The sequence below is a fragment of the Carcharhinus amblyrhynchos genome, chromosome 20 (genome assembly GCF_965287045.1).
Source record: "Carcharhinus amblyrhynchos chromosome 20, sCarAmb.v2.hapA, whole genome shotgun sequence".
In the NCBI taxonomy this organism is placed as follows: domain Eukaryota; kingdom Metazoa; phylum Chordata; class Chondrichthyes; order Carcharhiniformes; family Carcharhinidae; genus Carcharhinus; species Carcharhinus amblyrhynchos.
In genome coordinates this window covers 35,391,312-35,409,434 of record NC_137343.1, presented here as the reverse complement: position 1 = coordinate 35,409,434, position 18,123 = coordinate 35,391,312, and the positions used below count along the sequence as shown (strand labels likewise).

The 18,123-nt window shown below is 43.7% G+C and overlaps 1 protein-coding gene across 1 annotated transcript in view; it reads left to right on the top strand.

Moving 5' to 3' along the window:
• Nucleotides 1–18,123, top strand: part of LOC145355917 (mediator of RNA polymerase II transcription subunit 13-like) — a 238,094-nt gene that overhangs the window by 128,742 nt on the left and 91,229 nt on the right. Inside the window, exon 4 of the mRNA XM_080208407.1 lies at nt 11,819–11,902. Coding sequence (XP_080064533.1) covers nt 11,819–11,902 — 84 coding nt within the window. The remainder of the gene's footprint in view (nt 1–11,818; nt 11,903–18,123) is intronic.

Below are 18,123 nucleotides of genomic sequence, written 5' to 3'. Positions count from 1 at the left end.
TGCTCCTCGCATTAAAGTATACGCACTTCAAGCCACCCTCCCGCTTGCCAATACACTGCTGTGACCTAGAAACCTTATCCATGACCTCCCTATTCTCATCCTCCTGTACATTGGAGCTACAATTCAGGTTCCCATCCCCCCTCTGAATCAGTTTAAACCCCCCTGAATAGCATTGGCAAATTTCCCCCCCAAGATATTTGTACCCCTCTGGTTCAGGTGCAGACCATCCTTCTTGTAGAGGTCCCACCTACCCCTGAATGAGCCCCAATTGTCCAAGTATCTGAACCCTTCCCTCCTGCACCATCCCTTTAGCCAAGAGTTCAAATGATGTCTCTCTCAATTCTTCTCCATGCTATCCCACGGCACAGGTAACAAACCAGAGATAACCACCCTGTTTGTTTTAGCCCTAAGCTTCCACCCTAACTCTCTGAATTTCTGTTCTATATCCCCGCCCCTTTTCCTACCTATGTCATGGGTGCCTATATGACCCACAACTTGGGCCTGGTTCCCCCTCCCCCTTAAGGATCTCGAACACTCGATCAGAGGTATCATGGATCTTGGCACCTGGGAGGCAACATACCAACCGCGAGTCTCGCTCGTTCCCACAGACTGTCCTATCTATCCCCTTAACTATGGAATCCCCAATCACTAATCCTGTTCTTTTCTTCTCCCTTCCCACCTGAACATTAAGGACAGGTTCTACTCCTCTGAGAGCTGTACTCCATGGCTTACCCCGGTTGAGTCTTCCTCCCCAATAGCATCCAAAACAGAGTACTTATTTTGGAGAGGAACAGCCTCAGGGGATCACTGCTCTGACTGCTTCTTACCCCTTCTAGCAGTCACCCATGCATCTCTTTTACGAGTAACTATCTCCCTGTAACTTTTGTCAACAGCTGCCTCTGCTTCCCGAATGGTTCTTAGTTCCTCCAGTCCCAGCTCCAGGTCCCTAACACGGTCCTCAAGGAGCTGCAAATGGATGCACCTCCTGCAGGTGTAATCAGCCGCGACACTACCAGTGTCTCTCACCTCAAACATCCCACAGGAGGAACATCGGACTGCCTGCACTGCCATCCCTATTACTTCCCTTCCTCACTTTTCCAATTTATGGGGGTCCAGAGGGGGAAAAAAACTACTTCCCAGGCCTCCCTGTGACTACTTCCTGTATCCGGTTTAAAATTTAAAAAAAAGCTAGAGACGTTAGTTTTAAAAAAAACGCAGTAACTTAATCACAAGCTCTCCTCTCACCAGTCGCTCCCTCTCTGATGTGCTCCCAAGGAACAATGAGGTTGATTCTCCGAGGTGAGTAACTTTTAAAAGTGAAAAAAAAACTACTTCCCAGGCCTCCCTGTGACTACTTCCTGTATTCGGTTAAAATTTAAAAAAAAGCTAGAGATGTTAGTTTAAAAAAAAGCACATTAACTTACTCACAAGCTCTCCTATCACCAGTTGCTCCCTCTCTGATGTGCTCCCAAGGAACAATGAGCCTGTTTTCCCTTCTGTGGCCTATCCAGCTGATGATCTGGTGCTGAAACTCTCATCCACGTCTTTGTTACATAGAATATAGAACATTACAGCGCAGAACAGGCCCTTCGGCCCACGATGTTGCGCCGACCAGTTAAAAAGCAATGACCCTCTAACCTAAACCAAACCCTTTCCATCCATAAACCTATCCACGAATCTCTTAAACGCCCCCAAACTAGGCGCATTTACAACTGCAGCAGACAGGGCATTCCAATTCCTCACCACCCTCTGGTTAAAGAACCTACCCCGACATCCGTCCTATAACTACCACCCCTTAATTTAAAGCTATGCCCCCTCGTGCTAGCTTTCTCCATCCGAGGAAAAAGGCTATCACTGTCCACCCTATCTAAACCTCTAATCATCTTATACGTTTATATATCTTATATGTTTCAATAAGGTCCCCTCTTAGCCGCCTTCTTTCTAACAAAAACAACCTCAAGTCCCTCAGTCTCTCCTTATAGGACCTCCCCTCCATACCAGGCAACATCTTGGTAAACCTCCTCTGCACCCTCTCCAAAGCCTCCACATCCTTCCTATAATGTGGGGACCAGAACTGCACACAATACTCCAAGTGCGGCCGCACCAGAGTTCTGTACAGTTGCAACATGACGCTGCGACTCCTAAATTCAATCCCCCTACCAATAAACGCCAAGACGCCGTATGCCTTCCTAACAACCCTATCTACTTGATTCCCAACTTTCAGGGATCTATGTACACATACACCTAGGTCCCTCTGTTCATCCACACTATTCAGAGTCCTACCGTTAGCCCTATACTCTACACATCTGTTATTCCTGCCAAAGTGAATTACCTCACACCTTTCCGCATTAAACTCCATCCGCCACCTCTCGGCCCAGCTCTGCAACTTGTCCAAGTCTCCCTGTAAATAAGACACCCTTCCTCACTATCTACCACACCTCCGACTTTGGTGTCATCAGCAAATTTACTAATCCACCCAACTATACCCTCATCCAGATCATTTATAAAAATTACAAACAGCAGTGGCCCCAAAACAGATCCCTGAGGCACACCACTCATAACTGAACTCCATGACGAATACTTACCATCAACCACCACCCTCTGTCTCCTATCCGCCAGCCAATTCCTGATCCAATTCCCTAAATCACCCTCAATCCCATACATCTGCATTTTCTGCAGAAGCCTTCCATGGTGAACCTTATCAAACGCCTTACTAAAGTCCATATATACCACGTCAACTGCCTTACCCCCATCCACCTCTTTGGTCACTTTCTCAAAAAACTCAATAAGATTAGTAAGGCACGACCTACCCTCCACAAAACCATGCTGACTATATGTAGCTGTGGAGAATACTGGGTTACAGGGTTGTAAACTGGACAGTATTGCAGTTGATAAGGAGGATGTGCTAGATATTCTTGAGGGTTTGAAAATAGATAAGTCCCCTGGGCCGGACGGGATTTATCCTAGGATTCTCTGGGAGGCAAGAGAGGCGATTGCAGAGCCTCTGACTCTGATCTTCAGCTCGTCGTTGGTCACAGGTATAGTGCCAGAAGATTGGAGGATAGCGAATGTTGTCCCATTGTTCAAGAAGGGGAACAGAGACTTCCCCGGGAATTATAGACTGGTGAGTCTTACTTCTGTTGTGGGTAAGGTTTTAGAAAAAATTATTAGGGATAGGATTTATAGTTATTTGGAGAGTAATGAATTGATTGGAGATAGTCAGCATGGTTTTGTGGAGGGTAGGTTTTACTTCTCATCTTAACCATTCTAATGCACCCTTGGCTAAGCATGATCTCGTGTAATATTTGTTCTCACTGGATTCCGTTCCTCCTCAGCATTTTACTTGTGTCTGAGATTTTCAGGGACTTTATTCCTACACCGTCAATGTAATACTTGAGTTTTGTGTGATTCTTGTTCCCTTGTGATAACACATTAGAAGGTATTGAAATGTTATAGAGGTTATTTAAGCGCAAGTTGAGGTTTCTGATCTCCTCGGGAGTATGATTGAACGTTTCTTAGACATTGCAACATAGGCAAGTTTAGGACCAGGAAGCTTACGTATTTTGGATGGTTTGAATTTCTTTCCCCCAAATTCTCTCTTTCCATTTTATGACCTTTGTCAAGGCTGATGTTTTAAAAAATAAAACTTTCAGCTAATGGCTAAAACAGTGACGTAACAAGATTTAATGTTTTAAATCTGAGAGGCTAAACACCATCTTTATAGCCTACTTGTAGTTTAAATCACAAAGCATAACATTCCCCTTTTGGTTTTGGCACAACCAAAAGCATGCTTCACAGATATACTTTACATTGTTCTTTAAGTAGGCATTCAATTCTCCCAGAACCAGTCCAAGTAATTCTTGTCTTCCTAGGGACCATTTCCTCCTCCCTTTCTCAGGATGGGAGCATTTGATCCCAAAAACTGTCTTTCACAGTGAGCGTTTTTCCAGAGATTTCCCTGTAGACAAATCTTTGAGCCTCATGAATTTGATCTTTTCAGTCTGAGTTCCGCTCTGATCTCTGTGTAGTGAACCACAAAGTCATGCTGCCTGTGGCAGTTGCTTCTCTCCTGGATCCTGTAATTTGTCTGAGAGCTTCAGGGATATCTTGTTTCTCCTGTCAGACTCATTTCACATAGGCCTTGTATCCAGCTAGAAATGCTGATTTGCTGTCCTCGTGATCGAAACATTTTTTAAACTGGATGAGCTTAAAGCGCAACTGTTTATAGCAAGGTATTCTAAACATTTCTGGGAGTTTGAAGGCTCATAGTCCATCTATTGTTAAGACTCAGACCGCGTTGCCAACCTTGAACCATCTTCCTAGCAAAACAGTCTGGGCACCCTTTAATCTTTAACAATGAAAACACCCAAGCTTGCTGTCAGACAGCCTTTGGAAAAGGGTCACTTGCCCCTATTCATTTTATCTTTAAGACACAGTCCCAAATCATAACCTCAGAATTGTAACAATGTCACCAAGTCCTTTTAACAGGAATTTGGTGATCTCTTAAATCAATTGATGCGATTTGCTTTGTACTTGCACCAAGTTTTAAATAACAACAGAATTGTACAGATTTTATTTGGGGAACTGCCATTCCATCAAAGAAAGCTGGAGTGTGCCTTTTGTGTGATAGCGGAGTCATAGTTTCACTTGATAAAAGCAAATTACTGCGGATGCTGGAAATTCTCAGCATCTGTACAGAGAGAAAAGAGCTGATGTTTTGAGTCCGGGTGACCCTTTGTCAAAGCTAAAAGGCATAGAAAATGGGAGATATTTATACTGCAAGGTAAGGGAATGAAAGATGAGTCATAGCCATGGAAATCAGGGAAAAGGCTGCTAATGGCAGACATAAGAACATAAGAACATAAGAAATAGGAGCAGGAGTAGGCCATCTGGCCCTTCGAGCCTGCCCCGCCATTCAATAAGATCATGGCTGATCTGTCGTGGCTCAGTTCCACTTTCCCGCCCTCTCCCCATAACCCTTAATCCCCTCTCTTATCAAAAACCCATCAACCCGCTTCTTAAAAATATTTAGCGAGGCAGCCTCCACCACTTCAACGGGCAGAGAATTCCAGAGATTCACCACCCTTTGAGTGAAGAAGTTCCTCCTCAACTCCGTTCTGAACCGCCCCCCCTTTATCTTGAGGCTGTGCCCCCTAGTCCTACTGTCTTTTTTGAGCGGGAAGAGTCTTTCCACCTCTATCCTATCCATCCCATTCATCATCTTATACGTCTCAATGAGATCTCCCCTCATTCTTCTAAACTCTAACGAGTACAAGCCTAGTTTATTCAGCCTCTCCTCATAGCTCAACCCCCTCAACTCCGGTATCAGCCTAGTAAACCTCCTCTGCACTCCCTCCAAGGCCAAAATATCCTTGCGCAGGTGCGGCGCCCAAAACTGCACACAGTACTCCAGCTGCGGCCTCACCAATGCCCTATACAGCTGCAGCAAGACCTCCCTACTTTTATATTCAATCCCCCTCGCTATGAAGGCCAGCATCCCATTCGCCTTCCTGACCACCTGCTGCACCTGCAGGCTGGGTTTTTGCGACTCATGCACAAGGACCCCGAGGTCCCTCTGCACCGTCGCCTGCTGCAGTTTTTCGCCACGTAAGTAATAGTCCTTCCTACCATTCTTCCTACCAAAGTGGACCAGCTCACACTTGCCAACATTAAATTCCATTTGCCATTTCCTGGCCCATTCGCCCAGCCTATCTAGATCCTTCTGCAGACTCTCCACACCCTCCACACAATTTGCCTTTCCCCCAATCTTGGTGTCATCAGCAAATTTCGACACCCTACACTCGGTTCCCTCCTCCAGATCATCTATATAAATGGTAAATAGCTGAGGCCCCAGCACCGACCCCTGGGGCACCCCACTAGTCACCAACCGCCAATCCGAATAGCACCCATTGACCCCCACTCTCTGCCTCCTATTTGACAACCAATCCTCTATCCACGCTAACACCCTACCCCCAACTCCATGTCCTCTGACCTTCTGCAGTAACCTCTTGTGAGGTACCTTATCAAACGCCTTCTGAAAATCCAGAAAGACCACATCCACCGGCTCTCCTCTATCCACCGCCCTAGACACATCCTCATAGAACTCCAGTAAATTTGTCAGACACGACTTCCCTTTAATGAAACCGTGTTGCGTCTGCCCTATCAAGCAATTCCCTTCAAGATGCCTCGCAATTTCCTCCTTAATGACGGATTCTAACATTTTACCTACCACAGACGTTAAACTAACCGGCCTGTAATTCCCCGCCTTTTGCCTGGCACCCTTCTTAAACAACGGCGTAACATTAGCCGTTTTCCAATCCTCCGGCACTTCCCCGGAATCCAGCGACGTCTGGAAAATAACCACCAAGGCATCCACTATCACCTCCGCCATTTCTTTCAGAACCCTCGGATGCATTCCATCCGGTCCTGGGGACTTGTCCACAATCAGCCCCTCCAGTCTGTCACGCACCACCTCTCTAGTAACAGTAATGTCATTAAGACCCTCCAGTCCTACCACCTTTCCATCGCTAACACCCGGCAAATTATTCACGTCCTCCTCCGTGAAGACAGAAACAAAAAAGTTATTCAAGACCTTAGCCATATCCCCATCCCCTACCACTAGGTCCCCTTTCTCATCCGCTAAGGGACCAACGTTCACCCTAGCCAGCCTCTTCCTTTTTATATATTTATAAAAACTCTTGCTATCCTTTTTTATATTAAGTGCTAGCCCAGCTTCATAGCTTCTTCTACCCTCCTTTATCAACTTTTTTGTCAATCTTTGTTGACATTTAAACCTTTCCCAATCCTCTTCTCGCCCACTGCTCTTAGCTACTCTAAATTCCTCCGCTTTTAATTTAACACTTTCCTTCACCTCCTTCGTTATCCACGGCTTATTACCTCTCTTCCTACTGTCCTTTTTAACCATCGGAATAAATTTCTGCTGAGCACCAAGAAAGATCTCCTTAAAGATCCTCCACTGCTCCTCAGCAGACCTACCTTCCAACGCGCTCCCCCAGTCCACATTCGCCAATTCTTCTCTCATCCTACCATACTCCCCTCTATTCAAACAAAGGACACGTGTCCGGGAACCCACTTTCTCCTCCTCCATCTGCACCAGAAACTCCACCATACAATGATCACTCTCTCCAAGAGGATCCTTCACCTCAAGGTCCCTAATTCTACCCGCCTCATTACATAGCACCAGATCCAAGATAGCTCGCTCCCTCGTCGGCTCCAACACACACTGTTCCAGGAAACTATCCCGGCAGCATTCCAAGAACTCCTCCTTGAGCCCACCTCGTCCAACATGGGTCGACCAATCAATATGCAGATTGAAATCCCCCATAACTACTGCCGTCCCATTCCTGCACGCCGCACTTATTTGCGCGTTAACAGCCCGCCCCACCTCCAGATCATTATTCGGGGGCCTATAGACGACACCCACCAGCGTCTTCCTCCCTTTGCTGTTCCTAATCTCCACCCACAACGATTCCACTTTCTGCTCTTTGGCTCCGATATCATCCCTTGCTACCACCTTGATGCTGTCCTTAATCAGCAGAGCTACGCCACCCCCTCTTTCCTCCTGCCTATCCTTCCTAAACACTTGATAGCCCTGTACATTCATCTCCCAGTCCCTGTCACCTTGCAGCCACGTCTCTGTAATGGCCACCAGATCGTATCCATTTGTGTCGATCTGCGCCACCAGCTCATCCACTTTATTCCGAATGCTTCGTGCATTCAGATAAAGCGCTTTCATCCCAGCCTTCTTCTGGACCCTATTTGCCGTAACGCCACCACTTGGGACATCCTCAGCCTCTTCCCTTACCTGTACCCTATCCTTAACTGTAGACCTCCTAACATCACCTACCCTCGCACCCTCCCCCCCCCTAATTAGTTTAAAGCCCTGTCTACAGTCCTCTTTACTCGATTCGCCAGCACTCTGGTCCCAGCACGATTCAGACCAACCCCATCCCGCCCGAACAAGTCCCACCTACCCCAATACTGGTGCCAATGCCCCATAAATTCGATCCCATTCCTCCCACACCAATCTCTGAGCCACCCATTCACTTCCTTTATCCTGTCAACCCTACGCCCGTCTGCACTCGGTTCAGGCAGTAGCCCAGAGAAGACCACCTTGTCGGTTCTACTTTTTAATTCCATTCCCAGCTTCTCATACTCCCTCCCCAGATCCTCAGTCCGCACTTTGCCTACGTCGCTGGCACCCACATGTACCACCACAACCGGGTTCTCACCCTCCCACTCCAGATTCCTCTGCAGCCCAGCTGCGACATCCTGTACCCGAGCACCAGGCAGACAACACACCCTTCTGTGCACTTTGTCATTGTGACAAAGGACAGTGTCAATACCCTTCACCCCACTATCTCCAATCACTACTACGTTCCTTTTCCCCTTCTCTTTGCCTATGTCCTGCTGCATCACTGTACCGTGTGCAGTTTGCTCACCAACCTCACCTGCCTCGTCCTCTTCCAGACTGGAAGCAAGAACCTCAAACCTGTTATGCAGATTAAGAGGCTGAGGCCTCCGCTCCTCACCCCCCTTCCTCCTCCCAGCAGCCCCCTTTTGTTCCTGACCCTTAGATTTAGCCAGTCTAGGGGGGGTGGATGTCACTTGCACCCCACTGACAATGACACCCTCTCTCCCCCTGATGAGCCTCAGTGTCTGTAGCTCAGAGGCCAGCTCATCCACCTTGAGCTGGAGCTCCTCCAGCAACCTGCACTTACTGCAGACATGGCCACTGGGAAGGACCCTGGGGTCCACCAGTTCCCACATCATACAGGAACCGCACATCACATGCCCCTCCATTATTCAATATAATTTGTTGTGGGAAAAAATTTTTTCCTTGTTTCTTGCTGTAGTAGTTTTGAAAAAAAAATTTTTTTTTTTTTTCCTTGTTCTTTCAACCTGGCCTTTTTACCTTCCAGCCCTTTTTGATATTAAGCCCTAATAGCTCACTCTGCTTCCCTCTCACTCCGCTGCCCGCTCCGACGCTGCCCGCTATCTACACCAGGCCTCCTTTTAAACTTGGCGCTGATTTAAAGCTGATGGGCCACAACTGCCTGATAATCACTCCCTCACAATTCTTAAAGCAGTAAATACAATAAGTAAATGCTTTAAACAGTTCTACAAAGAACAAAGTGCTTTAAACTTATTTTAAACAGGTTTTTAACAGGTAAAGTCTTAGCTTTCTCTCTGATGCTCCTTCCTCGTCTGCTCCAGCAAACAATGTAAGGCTTCACCGTGTGGACACTTGATAATTAAAGCTGATGGGCCACAACTGCCTGATAATCACTCCCTCACAATTCTTAAAGCAGTAAATACAATAAGTAAATGCTTTAAACAGTTCTACAAAGAACAAAGTGCTTTAAACTTATTTTAAACAGGTTTTTAACAGGTAAAGTCTTAGCTTTCTCTCTGATGCTCCTTCCTCGTCTGCTCCAGCAAACATAGAGAGAATAAATAGAATAAACAGCAGAGAAGCTGAAATCAGAGGGTAAGCAGTGACAGATGAAGATGTGGGGGAGGGGAATGGGTGGGAGAAAGGTAAAATTTAGAAAGAGGGGGAGAAAATGTAAGAAAGGGGAGATGAAGTAGAGGGAAGTGTTGGGGGGGGGGGGGAATGAAGAAAGACAAAGAAATAAAAAGGTGGAGAAACAGTTAAAAACAAAATGTAAACAGAAGGTCAAGATTGGGTAGCTCTAATCATCTGAAGTTGTTGAATTCGATGTTGAGACCGGAAGGCTGTAAAGTGCCTAGCTGGAAGATGAGATGCTGTTCCTCCAGTTTGCGTTGAGCTTCACTGGAACCTTGCAGCAGGCCAAGAACAGATGTGGGCATGGGAGTAAGATCATGAGTTAAAATGGCAAGCAACCTGAAGATCAGGATCCTGATCGCTGAGCATCTTCGGTCTGTGCGCAAAGTGATCGCCCAGTCTGCACCTGGCCTCTCCGATATAGAGGAGACCACATTGGGAGCAGCGAATGCAATAAACCAAAGAGGTGCAAGTGAAACGTTGCTTGACCGGGAAAGGGGCAGGTATTACATTTACAGTTGCATGGAGAAGTGCCATGAATGATGGGAGAGGTGTTGGGTATAACAATTGCTTTACTGAGCAGGCCTGATTCTTTTTGAGGTTTGTTTTTATTACAAATTAGGTAGGAAAGATTGTCTGCCTTAAACAAAAGAACCACACCACACAGTTTCCCGCAGACAAGAAGCACTTGAGAGTGTAATTGTGGGTTGTTCAAACTTGATTTTTTGGGTTCCTACAAATGAAGCCAAATGGGACAGCAAATAGGGATGATATGTATGATCCCAGAATCAGGAGGAGGAAAAGTTCACTGTTGGAGTGAGTAGAGAAAATATTTACTAAATTGTTTTCTTCAGAATTTGACCAATTGAGAAATTGCTTTTAGCATCTTCGAGATGTATCTCGTGCAATAGAAGGGGACTGTATTAGTCTTAAGGGAGATGTCTTTAAATGGAGCATTAGATTAACTTTGTTTTGCATAGCTCAACCCGTGAAAACATAGGCATAGATATGTTAAGTACGTTAATATTACAAGGCTGCTGCTAAGTGAGCATGACCATCACAGGATTCATACTTGTTTTTAAATAAAGCCAAATGATTGATTTAGCTGCTGGTGAACATGTTGGCATTGGATTTGTAAAGTTTTTCTATTTATTTGTGATTCCTCTCATGTTAAATTTTTTTACACTTGTTCTGTTTTACTTTTTCTTGTTTTGTTATTCCCTGCTTCTGTAAGTTGAGATTTCAACCAATGTAGCTGCTCTTACTACGAATGGAAAGTTGAAATAATTTTCTAGCTAATTGTCTTCATCGAGCTAATTCACTCTTAATCACTGGTTTAGGTAACCTCTGATCAACCTTATGGTAATGAATGCATAATTTGTCGACGCTCCATAGGATAATACAGCAGCCTCCAAACTCCGATCTGGATGTGGCACTTTGTGGGCTGGATGTGGCCCATGGGCTGCAGTTTGGAGACCTGTGGGATAATAGAACACTTAGGTCTCCAAGATGCTAGCATTTCATTCTTAGAGTTTTGTGGATGCATTCTGTCTTTATCTGTGTGTGAAAATCATCTTAAAATTAAGATGAGTTTCACTGTTCATGTGTTGGGGAAGGTATTATATGATTGTAGCGTAGTGGTCCTTACATATTCGAGTTTGACAACTTATTTTTGTAATTTCCTTCTGAAAATACATGTAGTGCACTCAGTTCCGTAATTGGTTATCTGAGGTATGGCATCTTGAAATGAAGATTCCTGGCTTGGGTCGCTGTCTGTGTGGAGTCTTCACGTTCTCCCTGTGTCTGTGTGGGTTTACTTAGGGTGCTCTGGTTTCCTTCCACAGTATGAAATATGTGCTGATTAGCTGCATTGACCATGCTAAATTCTCTGAGCGTACCTGAACAGGTACTGGAGAGTGGCAACTCAGGAATTTTCATAGTAAATTCATTGTGGTGTTAATGTGAACCTACTTGTGACACTAAAAATAGACTTTTGGGTTTCAACCTACCTTTTTCCCACATGAACCATTTGCTGTTTTAACCATGCCACTTGGGATAGACATTGAGCAGAAAAGAAAATATTTTCTTGGAAAGGGTTTACATTTATATAGCCGCCTTCACAATCTCATGCCAACATCCTGCTTTGTATCCTTGTAAATGTCTGAGTACGTTGGTAGAACCTTAGAATCAACTTAGCAGCAGAGTGCATTTTAAGATCAGAAGGTGTTGGAATAAGGTTTATATTTATGCTGTTTTAACTTTTTTTAGGTGTCTGATGGATAAGAACTTTGTCAGGATTGGAAAATGGTTTGTCAAACCCTATGAGAAAAATGAGAAGCCTGTCAATAAAAGGTAAGCATTATTAAAAGGCATTTGCCTACTTCATTGTTGTTACCAATTGTGATATGTTAAACTATATTTGATAGTATTGAACCATTTTTTACATTTACAAGGAGAAGATTGGTGTTGAAAAACAAAATGTTTGAAAGTGCATGATGCAATTTTTTAGATAATTGTTTCTAAAGAATGCAGGCAGTGATTCTTGCAAGATGCTCATTGTCCTCTCCTGTATTGTCCAAGGCCTACTTAATTTTCAGATTCAAAAACTATGCATTGTTGCTTGACGCCAGCTCTAAAAAAGTGACTGGGAGCCAAGAGACTTTCCTTGAGTCGCTATAACCTTTTCCACATGGCTGTTGCCCATGCAGGATACCAGAATATCTGGTAATGCAGCTGTGAATGGGAATGGAGGAGTTGGAAATTATGGTAAACTCTTGCCAGGGCAAGATAACCTGTACTGACCTTGATTGGCATTTGTTCGTTTGTCAACAATGCCTGATGCATCTGTTGAGTTTAGAATACAACTCGAAAAGTCCAGTTATTACTAACATTTGCTTCTGGACAGATGTGGTGGTGCATGCTATGCATTTGATTTTTGGTTGCAGAATAACAAAATTGATTTTGCCAAAGGATTTCATATTCCTGAATGGATAATTGAATGAAACTTTTAATTACTATTGGGTGGGGATTGTCTGTTATCCTGTTAGATCTGTGGAGAAGAATTGCCTGCAGTATTTTGGCATTGTACCTCTGTTTTGTAAGTTAGACTGTACGAAGAAATTTGATAAAATTTTGGAGAAAAAAATTAAAGTTCAATATCTAACAATAGAGTGTTTCAGCAATAAATAAAATGTAACATCTCAGTTGCTGAATTATTTGTAGGTTATTGTGTGAGCAATTTTACCAGATTTCAACTTGTGCTTGTAGGCACAAGCATTCTGGTCGGAAATGTGGAAATCATGATCAATTATTAGGTAGTAAATTTTACCTAATGTCATGCAGCAGGGTCTTAAAATTATTGCTTTTAGGAGGAAATGTTTAGGTCACTTTTTCATGTTCACTAATGTGAAGTGCACAGCACAAATGAACAGCTCATGACGTACCAATAATTAAATTTGTCCAGACTCTCTTATACAGCCTGTCAAACAGAATGTTGTCAGTTTTTGCAGTGATAATGAACTGGGTGACAGTGTTGAATAAGCAAAATAACAATTTTGTTTGAGTTTTACTGAGAGGAAAAATAGTCTAAGCCTTCAGACAAGATGGGGAATCGATTCAACCAATATTGTTGGGGATTTTGGTTAATCCGGTTACAATGGTAGATAGTGAAAAGAAGTATTGAATGTGTTCGTCTGTTAGTTTTCATTTGCTTTATTTATTTGATGTTGTGAATTATTTTGATTCCATGCATCAAATTCTTCTGCCTTGGGTGGCAGGAAATGGTAAAATGAGATCATGTAATCTATCAGTGTTGAGGACAATGCTAGTGTGAATTACTTAGAAGTGAATGGGTGAAAACAGTATGAATTATACACCAAAGCTTTATGTTTACCAGTAACTTTGTATTGTTCTCATGTCTTTGTGTGAAAGGAACAAGTTGAAATATATTGCATATATTGCTCATTATTTATTATATTTTTAAACTGCATTCACATGATTTTTACAAATTGGGAGTGTCTTGCAACAACAAATATTATTATTGAATTTTCCAGTTTTAGTAAAAGCACATACATTAAAACTAATTTTACAGGTATCCCAGTTTGGAACATGTTCTAACAATGCATTTTCATTTCAGTGATTTTAAAAATGTGGAACTTTTCAGGAAAGTGCTGTTGGCCGCAATCTTTAAGAACGTAAGAACTAGGAGCCGGAGTGAGGCTATTTGGCCTCTCACACCTTCTCTGCCATTCAATAAGATCATGGCTGATCTTTTTGTGGGCTCAGCTCCACTTGCCCTGACCCCGCTCACCTTAATCCTCAATCCCTTTACTGTTCAAAAATCTATCCACCTTTGCCTTAACATTCAAGGAGGTAGCCTCAACTGCTTCAATGGGCTAGAATTCTACAGATTCACAACCCTTTGAGTGAAGAAGTTCCTCCTCAACTCAGTCCTAAATCTGTTCCCCTCTTATTTTGAGGCTACGCCCCCTAGTTTTGGTTTCACCTGTCAGTGGAAACAACTTCTTTGCTTCTATATTATCTATTCCCTTCATAATTTTATGTTTCTATAAGATCCCCCCTCATTCTTCGAAATTCCAGTGAGTATAGTCCCAGTCTACTTGGTCTGTCCACATAAGCCAACCCCCTCAACTCAGGAATCAACCTAGTGAATCTCTTCTGTGCCCCCGCCAGTGCCAGTATATCTTTTCTCGAGTAAGGAAACCAAAACTACACAGTACTTCAGGTGTGGCCTCACCAGCACCTTATACAGCTGCAACATAACTTCCCGGTTTTTAATTCCATCCGTCTAGCAACGAAGGACAAAATTCCATTTGCCACCTTAATTACCTGCTGCACCTGCAAACCAACTTTCTGTGATTTCTGCACAAGGACACCCAAATCCCTCTGCACAGCAGCATGCTGCTTTTTTTTTTAACCATTTAAATAATAATCCAGTTTGCTGTTACTACTTTCAAAATGGATGACCTCACATTTACCAACATTGTACTCCATCTGCCAGACCCTTGCCCACTCAAACTATTTATATCCCTTCGCAGACTTTGTGTCCTTTGCTTGACCACTCATCTCAGTGTCATCTGCAAACTTTGACACATTACACTTGGTCCCCAACTTCAAATCATCTATGTAGATTGTTGTCCCAACACTGATCCCTGAGGTACACCACAAGTCACTGATTGCCAACTAGAAAAACACCCAATTATACTCGCACTGTTTTTTTGTTAGTTAACCAATTCTCTGTCAATGCTAATACATTACCCGTAACGCCATGCACCTTTATCTTGTGCAACAGCTTTTTGTGCAGCATCTTGTCAAATGCCTCCTGGAAATCCAAATACACTGCATTCACCAGTTCCCTGTGTTCTACTGCACTTGTAATGTCCTCAAAGAATTCCACTAAATTAGTTAAACATAACCTGCCTTTCATGAAACCATATTGTGTCTTCCCAATGAGACAATTTATATTCAGATGTCTTGCTATTTCTTCCTTGATAGATTCAAGCATTTTCCCCTCTACAGAGGTTAAGCTAACCTATAGCTACCCACCTTTTTGCCTACCTCCTATTTTAAACAGTAGCATTACATTTGTTGTTTTCCAATCCGCTGGAACCGCCCCAGAGTCCAGTGAATTTGGTAAATTACCATGAGTGCATTTCTTTTAGTATCCTGCATTCCATCAGGGCCAGGAGACTTGTCTACCTTTAGCCCCATTAGCTTACGTAATACTGCTTCTTTTGTGATGATCATTTCTAGGTCCTTACCTGACATAGCTGCAGGGGTGGCATGATAGCACAGTGGTTAGCACTGCTGCTTCAGAGCTCCAGGGACCTGGGTTTGACTCCCGGCTCGGGGTCACTGTCTGTGTGGAGTTTGCACATTCCCCTCATGTCTGCATGGGTTTCCTCCGGGTGCTCCGATTTCCTCCTACAGGTCAAAGATGTGCTGGTTAGGTTGATTAGCCATGCTAAAATTGCCCCTTAGTGTCCTGAGATGTGTAGGTTAGAGGGATTAGCGGGTAAATGTGTAGGGATATGGGGGTAGGGCGTGGGCGGGATTGCGGTCGGTGCAGACTCAATGGGCCTAAGGGCCCCTCTCTACACTGTAGGGTTCTATAATTCTATGATCCTTTTATTAGATTTTGCACGATTGCTAAGTTAGTATTGCACGCGTTAAAAAGCGTGCCAAAGTTTAGTTTGATTCATACTAATCCAGTTTATAAATCTCCTTTCAGCTTCCTGCCTGAAACTACCTGAATTTATGTACTTGGCAACAAAATAAAAATACATCCATGTATGTGCCTTGTGGTACAGAACAAACCATTTTTGGCCTATCCAAGTTCAGGGACAGCATTTAGTTCCTCTTCTTTTCCTTCTCAGCATGAACATGTCACCAAGTAGACTGAGCACAACCAAAATGCATACTGAGTGGGTGATGCCCATGCCTGTGATCCATAGGAATGACTGTGAATTGAAATTTGGGAAGCGTCTCATTGCTCTATCATGTTGCCAAATAGAATTCAGACACTGGTTCCAGCCTCAACACCTCAGCAGATCCACAAACTTGATGTCCCATCTCTTTTCTCTCTCTCTCTCTCTCTCTCTTTCTCCACCCCCCCCCCCATGATGTCATCACTCCAGGAGCTATCCAGGCCGCCCAGCCTTCCTCCTATAATTGTTAGCTCACCAGCCTCTGGCTGGCCTCCCATATGTTCAACCAGGTTTATGGCTCCAGATTACCTTTCTGTGACAGGGCCTCATCCTTTGCTTGGTATACAGTTTATGTTCTCAAAGTAGTTCAGGCTGCCTGAATGGGCAGAGAGATTGTGGGTGTCAAGGAGCAGCTGGGGCTGGCTCAGGTGATCAGAGAGGCTGGGTGTCCACCATCAGGTCATGGGCAAGTCCTGTTGCACCCAGAACCAATTCTTGTCCTGTAACAGTACTCTTGCCCTTGTAAGGAAGATTTCTGGCAGCATCTCTTAATGATGTGCTCTTTTCATTTAGATGTCATTCAGGTTTTTTTCAGGTTCCACTTCTGTCCAGTGCAATTACAACGAACAGGGAGGAAGGCAGTGGGTAGTGCTCTGGGATAGAATGTAAAGCAGCCTTTTTGCATATTTAGCAAGCTGTCTTTTCAAGAACACGGATGTGTTAAACAAGGGCTTGGTGTATTATTTATTGTGCTATGGGACATAAGAAAAAGTTCTGTAAAAATGCAATTATAGAATCATTGGCCTCCTTCTGCATTGCAGGGACTCTATTCTAAGCCACCAATCTATCAGGCAAGCCTTCGAATTACTGAGCTGTGCCTTACAATTTAACATTTTCACATGTCAGGATGTTTTATGAGTTCACATTATGTTTAAAAGTTTATATTTCCCGCTCAAAATACGCAAGCTTAAGAATTGGACATAATTTTTCGGCTCAATAGTTTTCACAAATACATGGAGTTACAGGCCAGGTTGGGGGTGGGCCTGGCTGGGATGCTCTCAGTGTTGGTGCAGACTTGATGGGCTGAATGGCCTCCTGCACTGCAGGGATCCCACCCAGGCCCACCCCCATCTGAGCCCATAACTCTAGGTATTTTAGAAAACTGTTGAGCTGAAAAATTATGTCCAGTTCTTAAGCTTGCATATTTCATGTGGGAAATATAAACTTTTAAATATAATATGTGAACTAGTAAAATATCTTGACATGTGGAAATGTTAAATTGTAAGGCATAGCTTAGTAATTCAAAGGTTTGCCTGATCGGTTGGTGGCTTGCTTTGTCATAGAATAGAATCCCTACAGTGCAGAAGGAGGTCATTTGGCCCATTGAGTCTGCACCCACCAGAATTCCATCCAGGACCTATTCCTGTAACCCACATATTCACCCTGCTAATCACCTGATGCTAAGGGACAATTTGGTATGGCCAACGAATCTATTCTGCGCATTTTTTGGACTGAGGGAGGAAACCAGAGCACCCGGAGGAAATCCACGCAAACACAGGGAAAATGTGCAAACTCCACACAGACAGTGACCCGAGGCCAGAATTGCACCCGGACCACTGGCGCTGTGAGGCAGCAGTGCTAACCACTGTGCTGCCCATTTGTATACTATTTGTGTGGAAAGTAAATGTATTTGTCACCTTTTTTGCAAACTGTTTATTTATTATCATTTGCACCTAGATTATGACTTTCAAATTTTGCAATTTTGAGGATCAGAGCTTTTTAAAGTTTATGATATTAAAATGCCCTTTTTTTTTTCAAAGTTAATTTGCAGAAGGTATGCATTGACCTAGATGTAGAACCCTTTAGCTGACGTACATGTGAATTGGAGCTGAACCAGAAAATGCAGCCACTTTCTGCAATGCTCATGTTGCCAGTACAGGCAGATGCGCTTGGAGATTCAGCTTTTGTGGAGCATTATATGTCCTCTATATAAAGGTTCCATCCTTTTCCTTGTGTTGCCATTGACTATGGTTTTGTCCTTAGGGATTGATGTGTTTAAACAGGCAGTCCTTATGTTTATGAGCGGCTTAAATTTTAATACTCCAAACTGTCAATATTGGTTTTGGT